Genomic DNA, 21,937 nt, shown 5'->3' with positions numbered 1-21,937 from the left:
AAAAAAAAAAAAAACACACACACACACACAAAAAAAAAAGTATTCTAGATTTTTGACTGTCATTATTCTGAATACATAAATCAATTCGGGAACAAATGACATCTTTACAATAACCTAGCTACCAATTCATAAGCATGGTGTATTACTCTCCATTTATTTAGGTCTTTTTAATTTCTTCTCAGTAAGCTGCTGTTATATATTTATGTTTATTAATTAAGTATATCCAAAGGGTACCTTGTTAATCTTTTAATTTTGTTTCTACAATGATCATGTCTATTCTCTACTCCGTATACTGGTATACAAGATATACTTAGATCAAATGCACATACTATATTTTTAAATGTGAGGCCTCAGGTGAGAGAGTTTAAGAAAAATAAAATAGTCACAACATACTGATTTTCAATCTGATAATCGGTTAATTATTTTGCATTTTCCCCTGCTTTATTGTAGAAAAAGAGATTAGACATTGCTTCTTGGCCTTTTGGCTAAGACAAGTGTAGAAAAAGAGATTTATTATGAGGGATTGGCTGGTATGATTATGGAGGCTGAGAATTTCCATGATCTGCTGTCTGCAAGCTGGAGTCCCAGAAAAGCCAGTGGTGTAATTCCATCCAAACTTAAAAGTCTAAGAACCAGGGGAGCCAGTAGTGTAAGTTCCGATCTGAGTCTGAAGGCCCAAGAACCAGGAGCACCAATGTCTGAGGTCAGGAGAAGATGGATGTTCCAGTTCAGAAAATGAAAATTTACCCTACCACTGCAGTTTTGTTCTATTTGGGCCTTCAACAGATTGTTGAAGGTTGGGTCTTCAACAATGTCCCACATTGGTGAGGGTAATCTTCTTTACTCAGTTCATTGATTCAAATGCATCTGGAAACATCCTCAAAGACACACCCAGAAATAATCAATTTGACCAGACACCCTGCTCTGCTCCAAATACACTTTATCTGTTTCAGCCCTGCTATCTTCTCAGTGGAACCAAGATCCCTCTAAGATTATTTTGCAAAGAGCTGCTAGATAGGAGCCTATACTTCAAACTCTTTTCCCCTATCCTCCATTTTTGTGATAGTTTATTTGCTTTGAAGTCCAGACAAATACTTGAAATTTTTTAACGAGATAGGATGGGCTCACATTTATCATTTTCTTATCTTTTTAAGTTTTTGTTTATTTATTTTTAGAGGGAGTGCAAAGGGGACAGGCAGAGAGAGAAAGACTCCCAAGTAGGCTCTGTGCAGTCAGTGTGGAGCCTGATGTGGGGCTCCATCTCATGAACCATGATATCATGACCTGAGCTGAAATTAAGAGTCAGACCTGCAACCAACTGAGCCACTAGGCACCCCCAAATACTTGAATTTAATTGAAATGCAGTTTCCCCAAGCACTCTATGCCTATAAAAATCTTACTACTTTAGAGATAATTTTTTTTTCTATTTCCTGAGCAGAATCACACTGCTTTTTTTCTACCATAAGGCACACTTTTGTTGCTTCAGCATCCTCTGCAGAGCTGCCTTCACCTCCTGGTTCTTAAGGCTGTAGATGAGGGGGTTCAGCAAGGATGTGACCACACTGTACTGAATGGAGACCACTCGCTCCAACACTGAGCCTGAGGCAGGGCTGATGTACCTAAATAGAGCTGTCCCATAGAACAAGAGCACCACGGTGAGGTGGGAGGAGCAGGTAGAGAAGGCTTTGGCTTGGCCCCCAGAGGAGCGGATGTTCAGAATGGTAGAAATGATTCTGGAGTAAGAGAAGAGGATCAGGGGAAGTGTCAACAGCCCTAAAAATGAACAGGATACTGTGAGAAGAATCTCATTGACAATGGGATCAGTGCATGATAGAGGAAAGAGTGGAGGTAGCTCACAGCTGAAGTGGAGGATGATGTTGGACCCACAGAAATACAACTTGTGGATGAAGACACTATTCAGCAAGGAAATCAGAAATCCCACTGTCCAAGCTATGCTCACAATCACAATACAGAGAGGTCTGTTTATGACCATGGTGTAGACCAGAGGGTGGCAGATAGCAGCATAGCGGTCATAAGCCATGGCAGAGAGCAGACAAGCTTCTGTTCCCCCAGAGAGAGTGAAAAAGAAACTCTGAGTGATGCATCCCCATAATGAGATGCTCTTCTTCTGAGATAAGAAGTTCTGTAGCATCTTGGGCACAGTGACTGAGGAGAAAGTGAGATCCAGGAAGGATAGGTGTCCAAGGAAGAAGTACATGGGTGTGTGGAGGCGAGAATCAACCCTGATCACCAGGATCATCACCAGATTCCCCATCAGGGTCAGGAGGTAAATCCCCAGGAACAGCACAAAGAGCATGGTCTGGATCTGGGGGTCACTGGACAATCCCAGGAGGACAAACTCAGTAATCATACTGACATTTTTCATGGTTGCTTAGAGATTCTGTCCCTCAAAAGAAATGATTTTCCACTTGGTAAGACACTGATCTGAGTCTTTCTCAGTGAACAGGAGTTTTCTACTCACAGATGATATACCTCCTTACCTATAGACCAAAACAGGAAACTCAGGATAAGGAAGTGTCTTCTTTTTTATTTATTTAAAAAAATTTTTTTAACGGTTTATTTTTTTCTGAGAGAGGGAGAGAGACAGCACGAGCAGGGGAGGGTCGAGGAGAGAGGGAGATACAGAATCTGAAACAGGCTCCAGGCTCTGAGCTGGCAGTCAGCACAGAGCCCAACGCAGGGCTCGAACCCATGAACCGTGAGATCATGACCTGAGGTGAAGTCAGACACTTAACCGACTGAGCCACCCAGGCGCCCCAGGAAGTGTCTTCCTGGTACAGTCTCTTCATTTGTCCTTTTCTGACTACCAGCACTATCTTGTCATGATCTCTATACCTTCACCTTACTTTATGACTTTTTAAATAAAAATACCATGCACATGCAAGTCAGGTACACCCTAGAATCAAAAGAAGGGAAAAGAGCACCAGTGGTTAAGCCTAGAAAGCCTTTTATGGTTAAGGGCTAGGAAGCTCATGCACAAGTGATTCCTTCTCAGAATACTAAGGTCAAAGACTCACAGTACCTGAGGAGGGTGTCACAGTAGACTTTAAGCCCTTCGTTTTACAAATGTGGAGAATGCACTGCCTAAGTTCTCATAGGAAAGTGATGTTGAGATTGGGACTAAACCAGATGTCCCAACTCGTCTGATATGCTAGTGCATCACACTTGTGGTTTTGAGTCGATTATTACAAGCTGAATTCTGTGTGGTTTTGGGATCACAAGCAACTTTGCTAGTAGGGAGTTCACTTAAATTATATTTTAATATTCCTTGGCTCTGATACTTAGCCAGTGGTATCTACAGTTCTGTATCAGCTCCTATTGAAGTGGAAAGAGAACTAGTCTTAGAGTAGTAACCTTGAGTCTTAGCTCAAACATTCTAATGGTATCATCTGGTAAAAGTTGCTCAGTTTCCTTAAGCCTTATCTTATTAATCTGTAAAACTGGGTAAATTAAGCAAATACTTTTATAAACCACAGGACTCATAACATGCTGTGCAAAAATCAAATTTTTATATGTATGAACAAAGATTGACATAGAATACTGAAAAATAGAAATGATTTCTCTATTGGGTGGTAGGTTTATGAGCATTTTTTTCTTTTAAACTGTTTTTCTAATGTTGGAAAATTATTTTTCCATTGATTACTTCTCTTTTTTTATAAAGAAATGACTTAGAGACTTTCAGGAAACTCTTAGTCTAGCTTTGTTTTCTCCAGAGAGAAAGGCAAAGGAAAAATTGGATTGAAATGAGAGAAAAGCCCCAGTGCTTTTGCTCCTAAAGAGCAAATTCTTTGGTGGTCACTTCCCCATCACCATTGGGCATCTCAGTAGTTTGGTTCTACTTGGGTACATGGGACTGAATCTGGTGCCCTTTGGAAATCCCTCATACCTAGGATTCCAGAACACTACCAGGGCTGTGTTTTCAAAGTGTATTGAATGGAACCCTATATATTCTGCTGTAGTGCTTTTGGGGACCACTCTAAGTGGTGAGGGGGTGAGCAGTTAGAGGAGTTTTTGGCTCCTCACATCCATCTCAATTGCCTCAGCTCTTCTAACATCTATTTATCATACTTGATTTGGTGGTAAGTTTTCATTGAAGCAAAGGGTTTTATTAATAAAAACTTTCTAAAACCTAATGAACTATGGATTCCATTGCCAAAAGGACTACGAATCTCTCTCTCTAGTCTTCGTCTTTTTCATTTTCAATGTCCCAGGAAATCTTCCTACTCTTCATCTTGCTTTGTGGCCAGGAACACATTCCCATTTAAAATAAAAGTCTCACTTTTTTGTGTGTGTCCTGAACCTGATGCATAAAGAAACAGAACAAGAAAACCCCACATGGACAAAGGGCAGAAGACTTAATCTTCCAGCTCAACTATTATCTGACTGAAAGTAGCAATGTCTGACTGTGAGAAAATTACTTTCCTACTCTGGGTCTGATGTAAACTACAGGGGTTTGGGTCAGAGGTCTCTACAAATCTTTTCCAGTTCCATATATCAATGTGCCTCTATGACTCTCACCAACCTTACTGAGTAGGACTGCTCTTGGTCTACATGCATGCTTTCTGGTTTTCCAGCCAGGCTGGCTGCCACAGGACACTGCTGCAGGAAGGAGATGTGGCTCCAACAGCTGGAGATGAGAGCCAGATCCTATGAAAAGCAGACTTTGTTTTCCAGCCAGTAATATGAGCAGAGATAGATACAGACAGGCAGTGTTTAAGAGCCAAAGTGTTCTGGTGTGGGTCTTTCTGGAGGTGACTCTCTTATAACCGGGATTTTTCTCTTCTTTTTTTCCCCTTTTACTTCCCAAGCTTTGAGGAGAGCTCCTGGCCAGTTTGTGTGACTTGTATTTCTTCCTTCATTAAATCCCTGGGATCTTATGCCAGGTGGGCCCTGGGGAGGAATGGGGAGGAAAGGCTCCAGAGAGTCAATATTGTTCACTGCCCATGGGAGAGGCAGCATTAACCAGAACCAAAGGGGCTACTGGTCCTAGGACAAAGTGGCTACTGACATGGCTATTGCCAAAAGAGGTCTAGGCTGAGAGTATAAAATTGCAGAAAGCTCCTGGCCACAAAGTACTTTACTAATTAAGAAGCAGGGGTTCAGGAAGTTCTGTAAAGGTTTCTGTCTTGTCTCTGATAGCTCTTGGATTTTTAATGTGAATATGTATACACACACACACACACACACACACACACACACACAGCTAGGTCTACACAATTTAAAATTTCATTACTCCTGTGAAGACACTACTCCTTTCTCAACCCTTGTTTCTCCAGCTTTCAGCTCAGGCTCTTGCCTCCTATTTCACAGAGAAAATGTTCCCTCCTCTAATTTTGTTATGTGGCTCTCATTGTCCCTTAGCACTGGTTGTTGCTCAAGTTTTTCCCATTTAAATGTGTAGGGGACAGAATAGCCTCTCCTCCAAGGGAGTCGGCTTTCCTAGGGTCAGTATTGTGGCCTATAGGTCAGGAAAGGACCTATTTTGGTAAGGAAACATGTGGTGAGTACAGACACAAGAAAAAGTGAAATGAAAACTTTGGTCTACATCTACAAACTAGAAGTTACTGCTCTGCAACAGGGGATTAGTTAGAAGCTAACTAACTGGAGGATATAAGAAAGCCTATTAGACTCCAGGCTGCTGGATTTCCTAACCACTTCCTTGTCTTTCCTTCCCTTTATAGCCAAATTTTTTGAGGGGGAAGGAGTATATTCTATACCATAGTCTCCTCATTCACTTCTTAGTCCACTGTAATCTCTCTCTTTCAGTTCCCTTGATTGCCCCCAGAGACACTTTATCTACTATATTCAGAAGCTCATGGGAGGCATTAAGACTGTGGTTTCATTGGTGGACTCAGGTGAAGGCTTTGCCTTGGCCCCCAGAAGACTGGATATCTAGGATGTTTCTGAACTAGGAAGAGGCTTACAGATAGTTTACAAGCTCCAGAAATGGAAATGACCCTGCAAATATTAACTGTTAACAGTAAAATCTATATTGGATGAAGGAGGAGTAAAGGCAGATCAGAATTGGAGATAGGCTAATGGACCTACAGGAGGGGAAGTTTAATGTATCAGTTAGCCTAGGTCAATTATGCTGTGACCCAAAATTTCAGTAGCTACCAACAATAACAATTCACTTATCATGTTACATATCTGTTAAGAACATAAGTCTTTACTCCAAGACCTAGCCTTATGGAACAGCTTTTATTTTTATTTTTTTATTTTTTGGATTTTGTGGTTGCATTTAATATGATTTATGGGGTGCTTAAGAAAAAGTAAATGAAACCTATGCAACTGAATAACAATGATAAAATCTTGAGGAATTATGTTTCATATATCTTTTTTTTAAGTTTTTATTTAAATTCGAGTTAGTCAACATAATATTAGTTTCAGGTGTACAATATAGTTATTCAACACTTCCATACAATACCAGGTGCTCATTAGAACTATCCTGCACAAAGCAATTTCCACATTTAATGTAATCCCTATCAAAATACCACCAGCATTTTTCACAGAGCTAGAACAAACAATCCTAAAATTTGTGTGCAACTACAAAAGACCCTGAATAGCCAAAGCAACCTTGAAAAAGAAAAGCAAAGCTGGAGGCATCACAATTACACGTTACAAGGCTGTGGTGATCAAAACTGTATGGTACTGATGCAAAAATACACATAGACCAATAGAACAGAATAAAAAAACTCAGAAATAAACCCACAACTATCTGATCAGTTAGTCTTTGTCAAAGCAGGAAAGACTATCCAACGGGAAAAAGACCGCCTTTTCAATAAATGGTGTTGGGAAAACTGGACAGCTACATCCAAAAGAATGAAACTCAACCACTTTCTTACACCACACACAAAAATAAATTCAAAATGGATAAAATACCTAAAAGTGAGACCTGAAACCATCAATATCTTAGAGGAGAACACAGGCAGTAACCTCTTCAACATTGACCATTGCAACTTCTTTCTAGATATGTCTCCTGAGGCAAGGGAAACAAAAAGCAAAAATAAACTATTGGGACTTCGTCAAAATAAAAAGCTTCTGCACAGTGAAGGAAACAATCAACAAAATAAAAAAGCAACTTATGGAATGAGAGAGGATAATTGTAAATGACATATCTGATAAATACATAAAGAACTTATACAACTCAACACCCAAAAAACAAATAATCCATTTAAAAAATGGGCTGAAGACATGAATAGACATTTTTCCAAAGACATATAGATGGCCAACAGACACATGAAAAGATGTGCAACATCACTGATCCCCCCAGGGAAATACAAATCAAAACTACAATGAGATACCACCTCACATCTGTCAGAATGGCTAACATTAACAACACTAGAAATAGCAGGTGTTGGCAAGGATGTGGAGAAAGGGGAACCCTCTTGCACTGTTGGTGGGAATGCAAACTGGTACAGCCACTATGGAAACAGTATGGAGATTTCTCAAAAAGTTAAAAACAGAAGTACAAGGTGATCCAGTATTTTCACTACTAGTTGTTTACCCAAAGAATACAATACTAATTCAAAGGGGTACATGCACCCTGGCTCCCAGTCCTTCCCAGCCTGATTTCTAAGACTTTCATCTTTTGTTCTTCCTCTCCTGCTAGGATACTTACTGCTTGTATTTTCTATTATACCCCATGGAAAAAAAATCTTAATTTCCTTCATTTTTCCCTCCTTACCCCAAGTATCATTTCACACATTCTTGATCCCAACCTTACTTAAGCTTTACTCATAAGATAATAACTATTATTTATTTAATGCATAATTTATGCCAGACACTATAATAAGGTCTGTATATGCTTTTGATCTCATTTAATCCTTATAAAACCTATGACATAGGTATTACTGACCCGATTTTTGTGGGTCAGAAAGATTAAATGGCATACTCAGTCATAGACCTTACAAAGTAGTAAAATTGGGACTCACAAGGCCCTCTGAGTCCCAATACCATGTTTTTGCTACTCTGCAGAAGTTTGTTTATGGATAAGTCTTTCCTGGTTTGGAGACAATGCTTTCTCCTGGAGGAACTTGGGAACCCAGACAGGAACTGGGTGGTCCTAGGAGTTTGAGCCACTGGCTGTGTCTGGAAATTCTCCTTACCCAGGATGTCTGAATGCTCACAAAGATATGGGTATCAGGGATATTATCTCTTTGAACAGAAATGGGAACTTTAGGGCCAGGGAAAATTCCAAGAAGAGAAAACTAAAGGAAAAGCCAAACTGAGCACTAAGAGCAATTAAAGGCTGAAAGAAATAGAAATCTACAGAGGTGGGGGAATTACCATATCAGAGATAATCCTTCTAGTTTTCTCTCTCCTCTGTTTCCCTACCTGAAGCATCTAAAGAAGTCCTGGTAGTGATGCATCAAAAAGTGACTGTAGATGTGAAAGATTAGGATTTATTCATGCAAAGAGGAATTCTCTGGTCTTCTTTCCTAAAAATAGCAGAAAAAAAAGAAAAGAAAATCTTCCACGCTCTTCATTACACTCTTCCAAAAGCTACTTTTGCTATGTTTTGATCCCATCTGGAGCCAGACATTGGCCTCAGTGAACCATAGAAATTCCTAAGATTCTAGACTCTAGTGCAAGTTTTCTGGAGTCTTCTTTGGGCTCCATGGAGCTTCCTCAGGGCCTTCAGAGCATGGGCCTTCCCCCATCCCTACCTACATGTTCTATAATCACTATAGCTCTTCATTTATCATTTATCTGATATATATAGAGATAGATAGATAGATAATGTTTTATACAGACATATAGATATAGATAAGAGTTGGATTTTTTTCAATAAAAAATATTTAGCTAATAAAATAGCTTTGAAAACAAATGACTTAGGGAATCCAAACAGAAACAGAAGAAAGACTCCCTCTTTGGTTTTCATATTCATGACTCCAGCCATCCTCTTTCTTAAAAATGCTTCTATCTGTCTGTCTGTCTGTCTGTCTATCTATCTATCTATCTAATCTTCCAGACCCTATACATTAAAAAACAGAACAGAAAATTCCAAATGGGCAAGTAGGTAAAGAGCTCAAACTTGCAGAACAATTATTACTTCATTTTGTGACTTGAACAAAAATCTTCCCCATCTTGGGTTTAATTTCTAGTTCTAATAAGAAATTTAGAACTAGTATCCATTCAGATCCTTCCAGTTAGATATATTTCTCACTCACTAACCTCCTCACTGAGCAGGCCTATCCTGGATCCAAAATATACCCTGCACTTTTGAGTGCTTAATTTTAGGGGCACCTGGGTGGTTCAGTTGATTAAGTGTCCGACTTCGGCTCAGGTCATGATCTCATGGTCCATGACCTCATGGTTCATGATCTCATTGTTTGTGGGTTCAAGCCCCGCATCAGGCTCTGTGCTGACAGCTCAGCACCTGAAGTCTGCTTCGGATTCTGTGTCTCCCTCTCTCTCTACCCCTCCCCCACTTGTTCTCTCTCTCTCAAAAATAAACATTTAAAAAATTAAAATAAATAGTCCCTTTTATATTTTTCCAGAGTTTGTTTCTTGGAAGAAACACTGCATCATGTGCTCAGTGCTAGGTTTAAAATCAGAACCTCAGGGGGTGCCTGGCTGGGTGAGTTGGTAGAGAATCTGACTTTTGATACCAGGGTCATGAGTTCAAGCCCTACACTGGGCATGCAGCCTACCTGACACATAAATAAATGAATAAACACATAATACATACATACATACACAAATAATAAATAAATAAATTTCAATTCAGTGCAGATAACAGAGGGAGGGAAGGAGAGGGAGAGAGAGGGAGAAAGAGGGACAGAGGGACAGGGAGGGAAAGGAAGGGAGAAAAAGGAAGAGGGAAGGAGGAAACAGAACGGTTATGAATTTGAACTTTGTAGTACAGAATTCCTGCCTGGGTGTCAATCCTGACTCTACCACTCACTGGCTAAGTAAACTTTGGTAAGTTCATGGCCTTGGCAACCCTCAGTTTTTTCATTTTATAAAAGTCACATTTTACCTTACAAGATTGCTGTAATGAATTGTTACATTCATTACAAAACAAAATAAGATTGTTTTGAAGTATACAAGAACAGTGCTGGCCAATAGCTTGATAAATGATAGCTCTTATGTCTGTTTTTATGGCAAAAAAATTAAAGAAGGGAAGCTTACAACAAAAATCACTGCATAAGACACTAGAAATAAAGTAAGCTATAATTTATGACCATAAGTGTAAAAATCACAGTAGTATTAAATATAAAGTTTTAAGTATCCTCATAAAAGGCACAGATTTAAGAAATAAAATCTAACGATATGCTGCCTGAAGATAAACTACATATAACAATATAATACAGAACTGTTTAAAATGATGGACAAAGACATATATAGTGAAAATATATAAAAAGGAAGAACAAGGGTTTGCAAGCCAGCTTGTCTTGAGGCTCTCCACACTAAGGGTGACCTTGGGGAACAGCTGAGGCTGAATTGGGTGCAAGCCAAGGTGCCCTAAGGTGCTCAGCACAGGGGACTCCTTGGCTAGGTTGACTGAAGCTGAGCTGGGACAAGCAGGAGTTTTCCAGGGTACTCTGCATAGGGGGTGCCCTTGCACGGTGGCTGAAACTGATGCAAGCATGGACCGAGGGTACCCAGGGTGCTCCACGCAGGGGGTACCCTGGCAGGCTGGCTGGATCTGAAGCAGTCAGCAGAGAGTTCCTGAGCGCTCTGCACAGGGTGGGGTGGGGCGTTCCCTAGCAAGCTTTCTGTTATGTGCTATGTGAAGTAAGTCAGACTGGGAAAGATAATACCATATGCAGAATCTTTCAAAAAAAAAAAAAAAACACCCACAAATGAATAAAACAAAAAGCAGAATCAGAGAACAAACAGATGGTTGCCAGAGGGGAGAGGTGTTGGGGGAAAGGCAAAATGGGTGAAAGGGAGTGGGAGATACAGGCTTCCAGTTATGGAATGCATAAGTCACAGGAATAAAAAGTACAACATAAGTAAGATAGCCAATGATATTGTAATAACTATGTATGGGAACAGATGGCTACTCTTGGAATGAACATAGCAATGTATAAACTTGTTGAATCATTATGCTCTACACCTGAGGCCAATGTAACATTGTGTGTCAACTATAGCCAAATTAAAAAAAAAAAACTAAAAGAGAGAGAGGCAAGATGGTAGAGAAGTAGGGAGCTCTGAACATTTCCCTCACCCCCATCTCTCAAACAGAGAAGGCCTGAAGCCATAGGATCCTTTACAGAATCCAGGAGTTTGAGAGAAAGAGGAGACAGAGTCCACTGAGAAAACTTTATAGTGTAAGTGTGAAATGGGGAAGATAAAATTGGGCCGGGACCGGAGACACGGAGGGAGAGGAGGGAGCCCCCTTTGCGGGGAACTGCAGTGAGTCTAGGGGAAAAAGAAAGGGCGCCAAAATTGCTCAAGACACTGTCTCTGCCACTGGAGAAGAGAAAAACCTTGGCTTGGGACACAGAGGGATCTGGTTTCCTGCTGTCCAGCTGACCCTAGGCTGGACGCACTGGTCCCAGGCAACCCCAGGAGAAAATGCTCCTCACTCACCAGCTCAACCTCGAGAGGAAACAGCAGCGCCTGAATTCGCACTGCAGTGCTTCTGGCTCGGCTGGATCCCCAGGGGGAAGGCAAGAGGCTTGAAAATTCTTGGAGGGACTCACCTGCGAGTTTATATTTCGGGCGATATCAATGGGGCGCGCGGACTAAGATCTGGAAACGAGGCCTGGCTTGGGATATAGAGCACATCCCACCTTGGCTGTGCCTGCGGCACAGGGAGATTGGACCCAAAAGAGGCAACCTCAGGAAACAAGCCAAAGCACACATGGTGGAGAGTCCCATATACCACTACAATTAGGAAAATAAAATAACGAAGGTCTCAACGAGACCAAGATACACCATTCAAAGAACACTTCCTGTATGGACAGACCTTGAACAAAGAGCCTTCTTTCTTACAGCAGCACTCACATGTGCAGAGTGCAAAACAAGCTTTTAAAACTAACAGATAGAAAGCTAACCAAAATGACAAAATGGAAGAACTCTCCTCCAAAGAAATTCCCAGAAGAAATGACAGCGAAAGAACTGCTCAAAACAGATATAAGCAACATAAATGACCAAGAATTTAGAACAACAGTCATAAAATTAATCGCTGGGATTGAAAAAGGCATGGAAGACATCAGAGAAACTATTGCTACAAAGACTATGGAGCTTAAAAACAGTCGTGATGAATTAAAAATGCTATAAATGAGATGCATAATAAAATGGAAGTGTCCAATGCATGGATTGAAGAAGCAAAAAGGAGAATAAGTGATTTAGAAGACACAGTTTTAGAAAAAGAGGAAGCTGAGAAAAACATAAACTGATACAGGAACACAAAAGGAGAGTTCAAGAGCTCAACGATACAATCAAATGGAATAATATCTGTATCATAAGAATTTCAGAAGAGGAAGAGAGAGGGAAAGGCGCCAAAGGAGTCCTTGAACAAATTATAGCAGAGAACTTCCCCAATCTTGGGAAGGAAACAGATGTTGAAATCCAAGAGGCATAGAGAACTCCCCTCAGACGTAACTTGAATCGATCTTCTGCACGACATATCATAGTGAAACTGACAAAATACAAGGACAAAGAGAGAATTCTGAAAACAGCTAGGGAGAAAAGGGCCCTAACATACAAAGGGAAACCTATCAGAGTGGTGACAGACCTATCTACTTAAACTTGGCAGGCCAGAAAGGAATGGCAGGAGATCTTCAATGTGATGAACAGAAAAAATATGCAGCTAGGAATTCTCTATCCAGTAAGCCTGTCATTCAAAATAGAAGGAGAGATAAAAGTCTTCCCAAATAAACAAAAATTGAAAGAATTCCTCACCACTAAGCCAGCCCTACAAGAAATCCTGAAGGGGACTCTATGAGGGAAATGTTGCAAGGAACGCAAGATACCAGAGACACCACCACAAGCATGAATCCTACAAAGGACACATTGATTCTAAACCCATATTTTTCAATAATAACACTGAATTTAAATGGTCTAAATGCCCCAATCAAAAGACATAGGGTAGCAGAATGGATAAAAAACCAAAATCTATCTATTTGCTGTCTACAAGAAACTCATTTTAGACTGGAGGACACCTGCAGATTGAAAGTAAGAGGATGGAGAAATATCTATCATGCTGCTGTAAGTCAAAAGAAAGCTGGAGTAGCTATACCTATATCAGACAAACTGGACTTTAAAGTAAAGCCAGTAACAAGGGATGAAGAAGGGCATTATATAATAATTACAGGGTCTATCCATCAGGAAGAGCTAATAATTACAAATGTCTACCCACAGAATATGGGAGCACCTAAATACATAAAACAATCACAAACAGAAACAATCTTATAGATAAGAATGTGTATTTTATGGTTTTTTGTGCAATTGTGAATGGGATTAGTTTCTTGATTTCTCTTTCTGTTGCTTCATTGTTGGTGTATAAAAATGCAACCGATTTCTGTATGTTGATTTTGTACCCTACAACTTTGCTGAATTCATGGATCAGTTCTAGTAGGCTTCTGGTGGAGTCTGTTGGGTTTTCTATGTAGAGTATCATGTCGTCTGCGAAAAGTGAGAGATTGACTTCTTCTTTGCCAATTCTGATGCCTTTTATTTCCCTTTGTTGTCTGATGGCTGATGCTAGGACTGCCAGCACTATGGTAAACAACAGTAGTGAGAGTGGACATCTCTGTTGTGTTCCTGATCTCAGGGGGAAAGCTCTGTTTTTCCCCACTGAGGATGATGTTAGCTGAGGGCTTCTCATGGATGGCTCTTATGAATTTTAAGTAAGTTCCTTCTATCCCGACTTTCTCAAGGGTCTTTATTAAGAAGGATGCTGTATTTTGACAAATGCTTTTTATGCATCTACTGACAGGATCAAACTACTTTTATCTTTTCTTTTGTTAATGTTATGTATTACATTGATTGGTTTGTGAATATTGAACCAGCCTTGTAACCCAGGAAAGAATCCCACTTGACCATGGTGGATAGTTCTTTTTATGTGCTGTTGAATTCGACTTGCAAGTATCTTGTTGCGGATTTCTGCATCCATATTCATCAAGGATATTGGCTTGTATTTCTCTTTTTTTGCTGGATTTGTCTGGCTTGAGAATCAAAGTGATGCTGGCTTCATAAAACGAGTCCAGAAGTTTTCCTTCGATTTCTATTTTTTGGAATAGTTTGAGAAGAATGGGTATTAATTTTGTTTTAAATATCTGGTAGAATTCCCCAGGGAAGCCATCTGTATTTCTTTATGACAATTTTTAGTTGTATATTTTCACTTCAAAGAGCTATATTACAAAACTGTAGTCATCAAGACATTATGGCACTAGTACAAAAACAGACACATAGTTCAATGGAACAGAATAGAAAACCTGGAAATGGACCCACAACTGTATGGCCAACTAGTCTTTGACAAGGCAAGAAAGCCTATCCAATGGAAAAGAGACAATCTCTTCAACAAATGGTGTTGGGAAAACTGGACAGAGACATGCAGAAGAATGAAACTGAATAACTTTCTTACACCATACAGAAAAATAAATTCAAAATAGATGAAAGACCTAAATGTAAGACAGTAAACCATCAAAATCTTAGAGGAGAACACAGGCAGCAACCTCTCTGACATTGGCTGGGGCAATGGAGTATTACTCAGCCATCAAAAAGAATGAAACCTTGCCATTTGCAAGGAGGTACACAGAGCTAGAATGTATTATGCTAAATGAAATAAGTCAATTAGAAAAAGACTAATACTATACAACTTCACTCATATGTAGAATTTAAGAAACAAAACAAATGAACATATGAGAAGGGGGGATATGTAGAGAATAGAAGGAAACAAACCACAAAGACTCTGAACTATAGAGAACAAACTAAGGGTTGATGGAAGGCAGTGAGTGGGAGATGGGCTAGATAGGTGATAGTTATAAAAAAGGACACTTGGCGCCTGGGTGACTCAGTCAGTTGAGCATCCAACTTTGGCTCAGGTCATGATCTCCCCAGTCCATGGGTTTGAGCCCTGCATTGGTTTCTGTGCTGCCAGGCTGGAGCCTGGAATCTTCTTTGGATCCTGTGTCTCTTTCTTTGTCTGCCCCTCCCCCACTCACACTATGTCTCTCTCAAAAATAAATAACATTAAAAAAAATTTTTTTTAAGAGCACTTGTGATGAGCACTGGGTCTTATATGTAAGTGATGATCACTGAATCCTATTTCTGAAGTCAATATTGCACCGAATGTAGTAACTAAAATTTAAATTAAGAAAATAATGAAAAACATGTGTAGCAACATGGATGGACCTTGAGGGTGTTATGCTGAGTGAAATAAGTCAGGCAGAGAAGGACAAATATCATATGTTTGCACGTATAGGAGGATTAGGAGGAACTTGACGGAGGAACAAGGGGGAGAAAAAGGGCGGAAATGGTGGGGGAAAGGGAGAGAGGCAAACCATGAGAGACTCTTGAATGCTGACAAAAACTGAGGACTGATGGATGTGGGGGTAAGGGGGGGATGGGCATGGAGGAGGGCACTTTGGGGATGAGCACTGAGTGTTATGTGGAAACTAATTTGACAATAAACTATTTGTAAAAAAAAAAAAAGAAAATAGTGAAAAAAATGTAAAACAAATTAATGGAGGGAAAAATAGAATAATAATTCTCAGTAAATTCAAAAAAAGCAGGAAAGGAGAGAAAAAAGGAACAGAACACTTGGGACTTAGAAAAGAGTCAGGTGGTAAATTTAAACCAGATTATATGAGTAACCGAATTGTATTAAATGTAAATTGACTCAATACCCCCAGTGAAAAGGTACAGATAATCACAATGGATTAAAAAAACAAAATCTAACTGTATGCTACTTACAAGTGACATATCTGGAATATAAAGACACTTAAGGATGATAGTAGGATAGAAAATGATATATAAACAACATTAACCAAACGAAGTTTGTGAAACTATATTAATAACAAAGTAATTTTAAGGGAAAAAATTACTGGAGATAAGACACGTTTAATAATGATAGAAAAATCAACCCAACAAGAGCATAGCAACTTTTTAAATTTTTTCAGTTTATTCATTTACTTTGAGACAGACAGACAGAACACAGAGGAGAGGCAGAGAGAGAAGGAAAGAGAGCAAATCCCAAGCAGGCTCCACACCGTCAGCACAGAGCGCAACACAGGGCCTGAACCCATGAATCGCAAGATCATGACCTGAGCCAAAATCAAGAGTCCGATGTTTAATGAACTGAGCCAGCCAGGCACCCTAAGAACATAGCAATTCTAAATTTGTAAGCACATGTAAATTAGATCATTGTTCAACAAATGTCCACCACCCTCCATGATGAGAATAAGAGCCCTGGGTAGGCATTGCCTACCTAGAATGAGACATGTGGAACAGACTACAGCCAGGAAGCAAGCCCAGCCAATCTGCAGACCTCAGTCTAACACTCAGCTACCTCACCTGCTTTGTATACCTACAAACGATAAATCTAAATAGCTACTGCTGTCACTAAATGTTTTTGTGGTTGCTTATTGTGCAGCAATAGTTGACTGACAGAGCACCTAACAAAGCTTCAATATATATATAAAGCAAAAAATTAAACTAAAAGAAGAAATGGAGGGGCGCCTGGGTGGCTTAGTCGGTTAAGCGTCCGACTTTCGCTTAGGTCATGATCTCGGGGTTCGTGGGTTCGAGCCCCGCGTCGGGCTCTGTGCTGACTGCCAGCTCAGAGCCTGGAGCCTGTTTCAGTCTGTGACTCCCTCTCCCTCTGACCCTCCCCTGCTCACGCTGTCTCTCTCTCTCTGCTAGAAATAAATAAAATATTAAAAAAAAAAAAAAAAGAAACCATCAATTTAATGTTATTTCGGTATTTCAATTAAAAATAGCTAGAGAATCCCTAAATGTTTGGAAAATAAGCCATATCCTCATATAACCCATAGATCAGAGAAGAAATAACAATGGAAGTTAAATTTGATGTGTTAAGCTGAATGGCTTCTATTAGGTTGGCAGTTATAATGTAGAAATCCCACAATTATCTTCTATTCTTTTATTCATGTTTAATTATTTTAATAGTTACCAATTAGAATATATTTCTCTTTTGCAGTGATAATTTACAGTTAAAAGATTCCATAGTGATGGGTCATTTTAATTGTTACAGGCAAATGACATAAAATACTGAAGACTAATCATTTCTTGGGCTAAGTAGAGGGTGAAAGACATCAAAGTGCAGTGAAATTTCGAAATAATCACCAGTAACTACATTATTAACTAGCAATGAAAGACTTTTCATTAAACAATGTTTTTTTCAGTATTTCACTGAAATAGCATTAAATTGACTGTTTCATTAAAATAGCATTTAGTAGATAAAGAGAGTCATTGTTAAAAAGAAAAATAAACAACAGTGATAATTACAGTGACTCAAATGATAATCCATTATAGTCAGAATCAAATGGATAAAATTGGCCAAACATAAACCAAACAAATACACTTCTGTATTACTAAACCAAAGATAATGCTGTTATGTGTAAGGATAGTATCTATCCCATTAATGTAGTTAATTTTGTAATATTTGTTTTGTAACATTTTTCAAGTTTAATTAGTAAGACTGGTTTGGTTTCACAGTGTATTATATGCCATAAAGGTAAGGAAGTTACATCTTGTTTGAACATATTTTAATGTTATAATAAAATAAGAGAATATTGATAATATTGAAGGGTTTTTTAATTTAAAAGGGTATATACACTTTTTGAATTAGGGAAGCGATGCCATGTGTGGGGCGGAGGTACCTACTTGTGAAATGATAAAAATATATATTGGCCTTTGCCCCTTGTTCCTGCTAGTATTTGGCTTTGACCCCAGTTACTGACACAAAGCTCCTAAATCCTTGTAATTCCTTGAGTGATAAGAGCATCCGACACAGAGCTCCTAAGTCCCTCACAATTTCTGGAATGATAGGCACATCAGCTCTGGGTGGGCTCCTGGACAGAACTGGTTACTAGAAAAATCAAGCCATGAGTAGACACTTGAAACTTTCAGTCCTACCTACCATCCACTGGAGAGGGGAGAGGGGCTGGAAAATAAGTGAATCAATCATGTCTATGTGATGAAGCCCCATAAAAATGCCTAAAGTATGGGGTTTGGAGAGCTTCCAGGTTACCAAACTGTGGAGAATCCAGGAATGTGGTCCCCAGAATGGAAGCTCATAACTCTTCTCCCATACTTTGACCTATGCATCTCTTCTACCTGCCTGTTCCTGAGTCATGTCCCTTTATAATAAACTGGTAATCTAGTCAGTAAATTATTTTCCTGAATTCTGTGAGCTGTTCTTGCAAATTATCAAACCCAAGGAGGAGATTGTGGGAACGTCTGATTTATAGAGGGTTGGTCAGAGGCACAGGTGACAACTGGACTTGTGATTGGTATCTGAAGTTGTACTAAGCCAACTGCAGGATTAAGCCTTTTACTTCCCAGGTTTGTGCTAACCCCAATATCAGAATTGAATTGAGTTGTACACCCAGATAGTGGCAGAGAATTGGACAGTGGGGGAAAAAAACCCCACACATCTGGCCATGCAAGTGTTGTGAGTGTGAGAGTAAAAGAAAACACATTGTGCTTTTCTAAGACTATTAGCATAAATTTACTTGTCAATATATAACAAATATCATATATGTGGTAGATGTCATAATTTTCATTATTATACATTTTCTTTGCCAGTAATAATCACTTAGAAGACATAAGAGAAAAATAGATTTTATTTACATTATTTGTAAAAAAAAATAAAATAAAATAACTGAGACTAATCCTGAATAAGAAATATATAGGATCACTGTGAAGATAAATCACTAGGGTGCCTGTGTGGTTCAGTCAGTTGAGCATCTGACTCTTGATTTTGGCTCAGGTCATGATCTCACAGTTCAGGAGATTGAGCCCACATTGGGCTCTGTGCTGACAGTGCAGAGCCTGCTTGGGATTCTCTCTCTCCCCCTCACTCTCTCTCATTCTCTCTCAAAATAAATAAAGTTGAAAAGAAAAATCACCTGTTTCCTAAGTAGAAAATCTAAGTGAACAGAGATTTCATTTTCCTAGATCAGAATCCGGAATGTTGCAAAAAGATCCATTCTGTCCAGGTACTGGCATCAGTGGTTTTGTTTAGGGCCATTTCAATATTTCCATGCAAATGCTCTTGGCAGTTTATGGAAACTGAGAAGACATGGTTAGAGAGCCAAGAAATACCCCTAAGGTTTCCCATAAATAAAGGCAGGTCATGAGGGAGGGAATAAACAACCAATAGTAGGTGACGAAAGTGAGCCTCCTTCCCCAGAAACTTTTGGTTATGGTTTATGTGACTCCATCTTTCAAGCTCTGGTACGACCAGAATCTATAAAGATGGCACAGTAATACAGTTTGACCTGGTAAGTCTACTTTTGGAAATCTATCATAATGAAACACCCTAAAATGAAGACCAGTGTTTAGGCACAAAGATGTTAGTTATAATATCATTTACAATGGAAAAAACTGACAAAAATTCCAATTATTCCTTAATTATGAAATAGTTCATATTAACCCAAATCAAATGAAATCAGATTCTTTCTTTTTCCTCATTCATCAGATTTATTGGTTACCAAGTTTTTTAATGCTATTTTCTAAATATATCTCAGATGGCAGCTTCTTAAAGATGAAGTTCTAGGGAAATCAGATATTCTAAATGAGACATGCGACTGGTTATGTTTTTTACCAAGGCCCTTTTTCTCTGAAGGAATCAAGACCATTTGCTGCTTTCAAACAAACCAGGAGCTGACTCCAAAGGATAAATTTATATTTTTGAAACAATCACTATGCATATCATAACTCAATATAATGCAGTTATATTTTATTGAAAACAGGGAATCTTAATAAAGCATAATATAAATGCTCAAGATGTTGATGACAAGTTTGGAAGTTAGGAGAGGCCTGGGTCAGAAATCGGGCTGGGCAGCAGGCCAAGATGGCAGAGAAGTAGGGAGCTCTGTACTTCCCGCCTGCATCTCTCAAACAAAGAAGGGCTGAATCCAAAGGACTTTGGACCTTAAAAGACTGGGAGGAAAGGAGACGGAGTCCACTAAGAAGAAAGTCTCATAGATGTGTGATTATAAACTGGGGAAGATAAAAACGGGCCGGGACATGGAGGCATGGAGGGGAGGGATCCCCTTCTGTGGAGAGACAAAGGGAAGAGAAAGAATGGCTGGGGAAGTGTAGAACTGTATCTGGACAAGAGAAAAACCTCAGCCAGGGTCAGAGAGGGATCCTATCATCCCATCTCTAACTGCAGGGCTTTCGGAAAGAGAGCCCATCTCTAACTGCGGAGCTTTCTTTGGGCTGGGTGCCCTGATCCCAGAAATTACCTCCAGGATAGATGGTACACAAGGGACACATCAGCATCAGGAGGAACTGGTCCCTGGCTCGGTCCTCTACTTGGTCCCCTAGCTTGCGGGATTACATTTCAGGTGGCATCATTAATGTGCACAGTTAGAGCCTGGAATGCTGCTGGGTGTGGAACATACGCCCAAGTTGGCTGCGCCCGAGACACAGTGAGAACGAATCCAAAGGAGTGATTGGGGACACCTGGTTTGAGGAGAAGGGACTAGGGGGTCGCCATTTTTCTCCCCACAACCACCAACGCAGGACCCACAGTGGACACAAGATGACCTACACCAAACCACACACATCTGAACCGGGTAACTGCTTTTTTATACAGGAGCTATATAGATGCTGCTGAAACAGACAGCCCTTCCCCCCAAGACCAACCAGCACTGCTGCATTGCTGTGATTAATTCTACATCATTTCTTGCTATTCAGATATATTCTCCCTTTCTCGTTCTTATCTCTCCCCTCCTCTGGGCTGGTTATCTTGCTTATAGGCTTGATTAAACATATTTAAGCCATCCTCCTGATGCATGTTCTATACCTCCTTCTTCACCTTCCTTTCTCTCTCTCTGAAATAATCAAACTATATAGTTTCTCTGGATAACATTATCTTCATTTTTTTCTCTTCGCCTCCTGCTGTATTCTCCTTTCTCTCTCCCTGGATTAAGCCTTTTAGTCTCTCTGTCTGGTCAATGTACAATTTCTCTTTCTCCCCACCGCTGTCATTTCTCTCTTTGTATATGCTCTTCCATCAGCACTGCCTCCACTTTGCTCTCTCTTTGTAGCTGGGATTTCTGGTTTTATGCTTCTAGACTGTCCTTTGTGTGTGTGTGTGTGTGTGTGTGTGTGTGTGTGTGTGTGTTTGTGTGTTGTGTTTGCTTGTTTGTTTGATTTGTTTGGGAGTTTGCGTATTTTGTTCCATTTGTTTGTCTGTCTGTTTTCCTTTCCAGGGCTACCTCAAGGAACAAATCAAAGTACACATTAAAAAATTAATGGGTTATCAAGATGACATTTTTGGTTCTTCAGAACTCACAAATGAAGTGAAAGCAGAATTCCTAGAAGCTAAGCAAGTACCCTAACCAGTTTGATGCAGGGGGAAAGAGATAAAACCTAGAGACCAGCTAGGCTAGGGAGTCTAAAAGGGGAATCCTAATAGAAATAATTTCAATAAGAAAATTCTAAACAGCGAATTTGACAAACATTCATTAGAATAAATCCCAGAAGCAGTATAGCCTGGCAGTTATGAGTATAGGCTCTCGCCCAAACTGCCTAGGTTTAAGTCCCAGCTCTCGCACTGACTTTGGGAAAGTCACTTTTCCTCTCTGTGCATCAGTTTCTAAGTCTGTAAAATGAGGAAAATAATATTATCTATGTCATAGTATTGTTCAGAGCATTAAATTAGTTAATATACATGAAGTTCTTAGAATGCCTGGTACATAGCAAGAATTATATAATTGTTAGAAATATAGTGCTAGACAAAATGCAGAAGAACGAAACT

At 39.6% G+C, this 21,937-nt stretch overlaps 2 protein-coding genes across 2 annotated transcripts in view; both read right to left on the bottom strand.

Annotated features, from left to right (window-relative positions):
* Window positions 1-2,386, bottom strand: part of LOC120239016 (olfactory receptor 8S1-like) — a 23,196-nt gene extending 20,810 nt beyond the window's left edge. Inside the window, exon 1 of the mRNA XM_039243098.1 lies at window positions 1,461-2,386. Within this exon, the coding sequence (XP_039099029.1) occupies window positions 1,461-2,386 (926 nt within the window). The remainder of the gene's footprint in view (window positions 1-1,460) is intronic.
* Window positions 1-21,937, bottom strand: part of ZNF641 (zinc finger protein 641) — a 72,416-nt gene that overhangs the window by 30,963 nt on the left and 19,516 nt on the right. The window lies entirely within an intron of this gene.

This window comes from Hyaena hyaena, unplaced genomic scaffold (assembly GCF_003009895.1).
Source record: "Hyaena hyaena isolate Hyena2069 unplaced genomic scaffold, ASM300989v1 scaffold_221, whole genome shotgun sequence".
Classification (NCBI taxonomy): Eukaryota; Metazoa; Chordata; class Mammalia; order Carnivora; family Hyaenidae; genus Hyaena; species Hyaena hyaena.
Note: the sequence above shows the minus strand (reverse complement) of the source record. Positions and strands in the feature narration are given on the sequence as shown.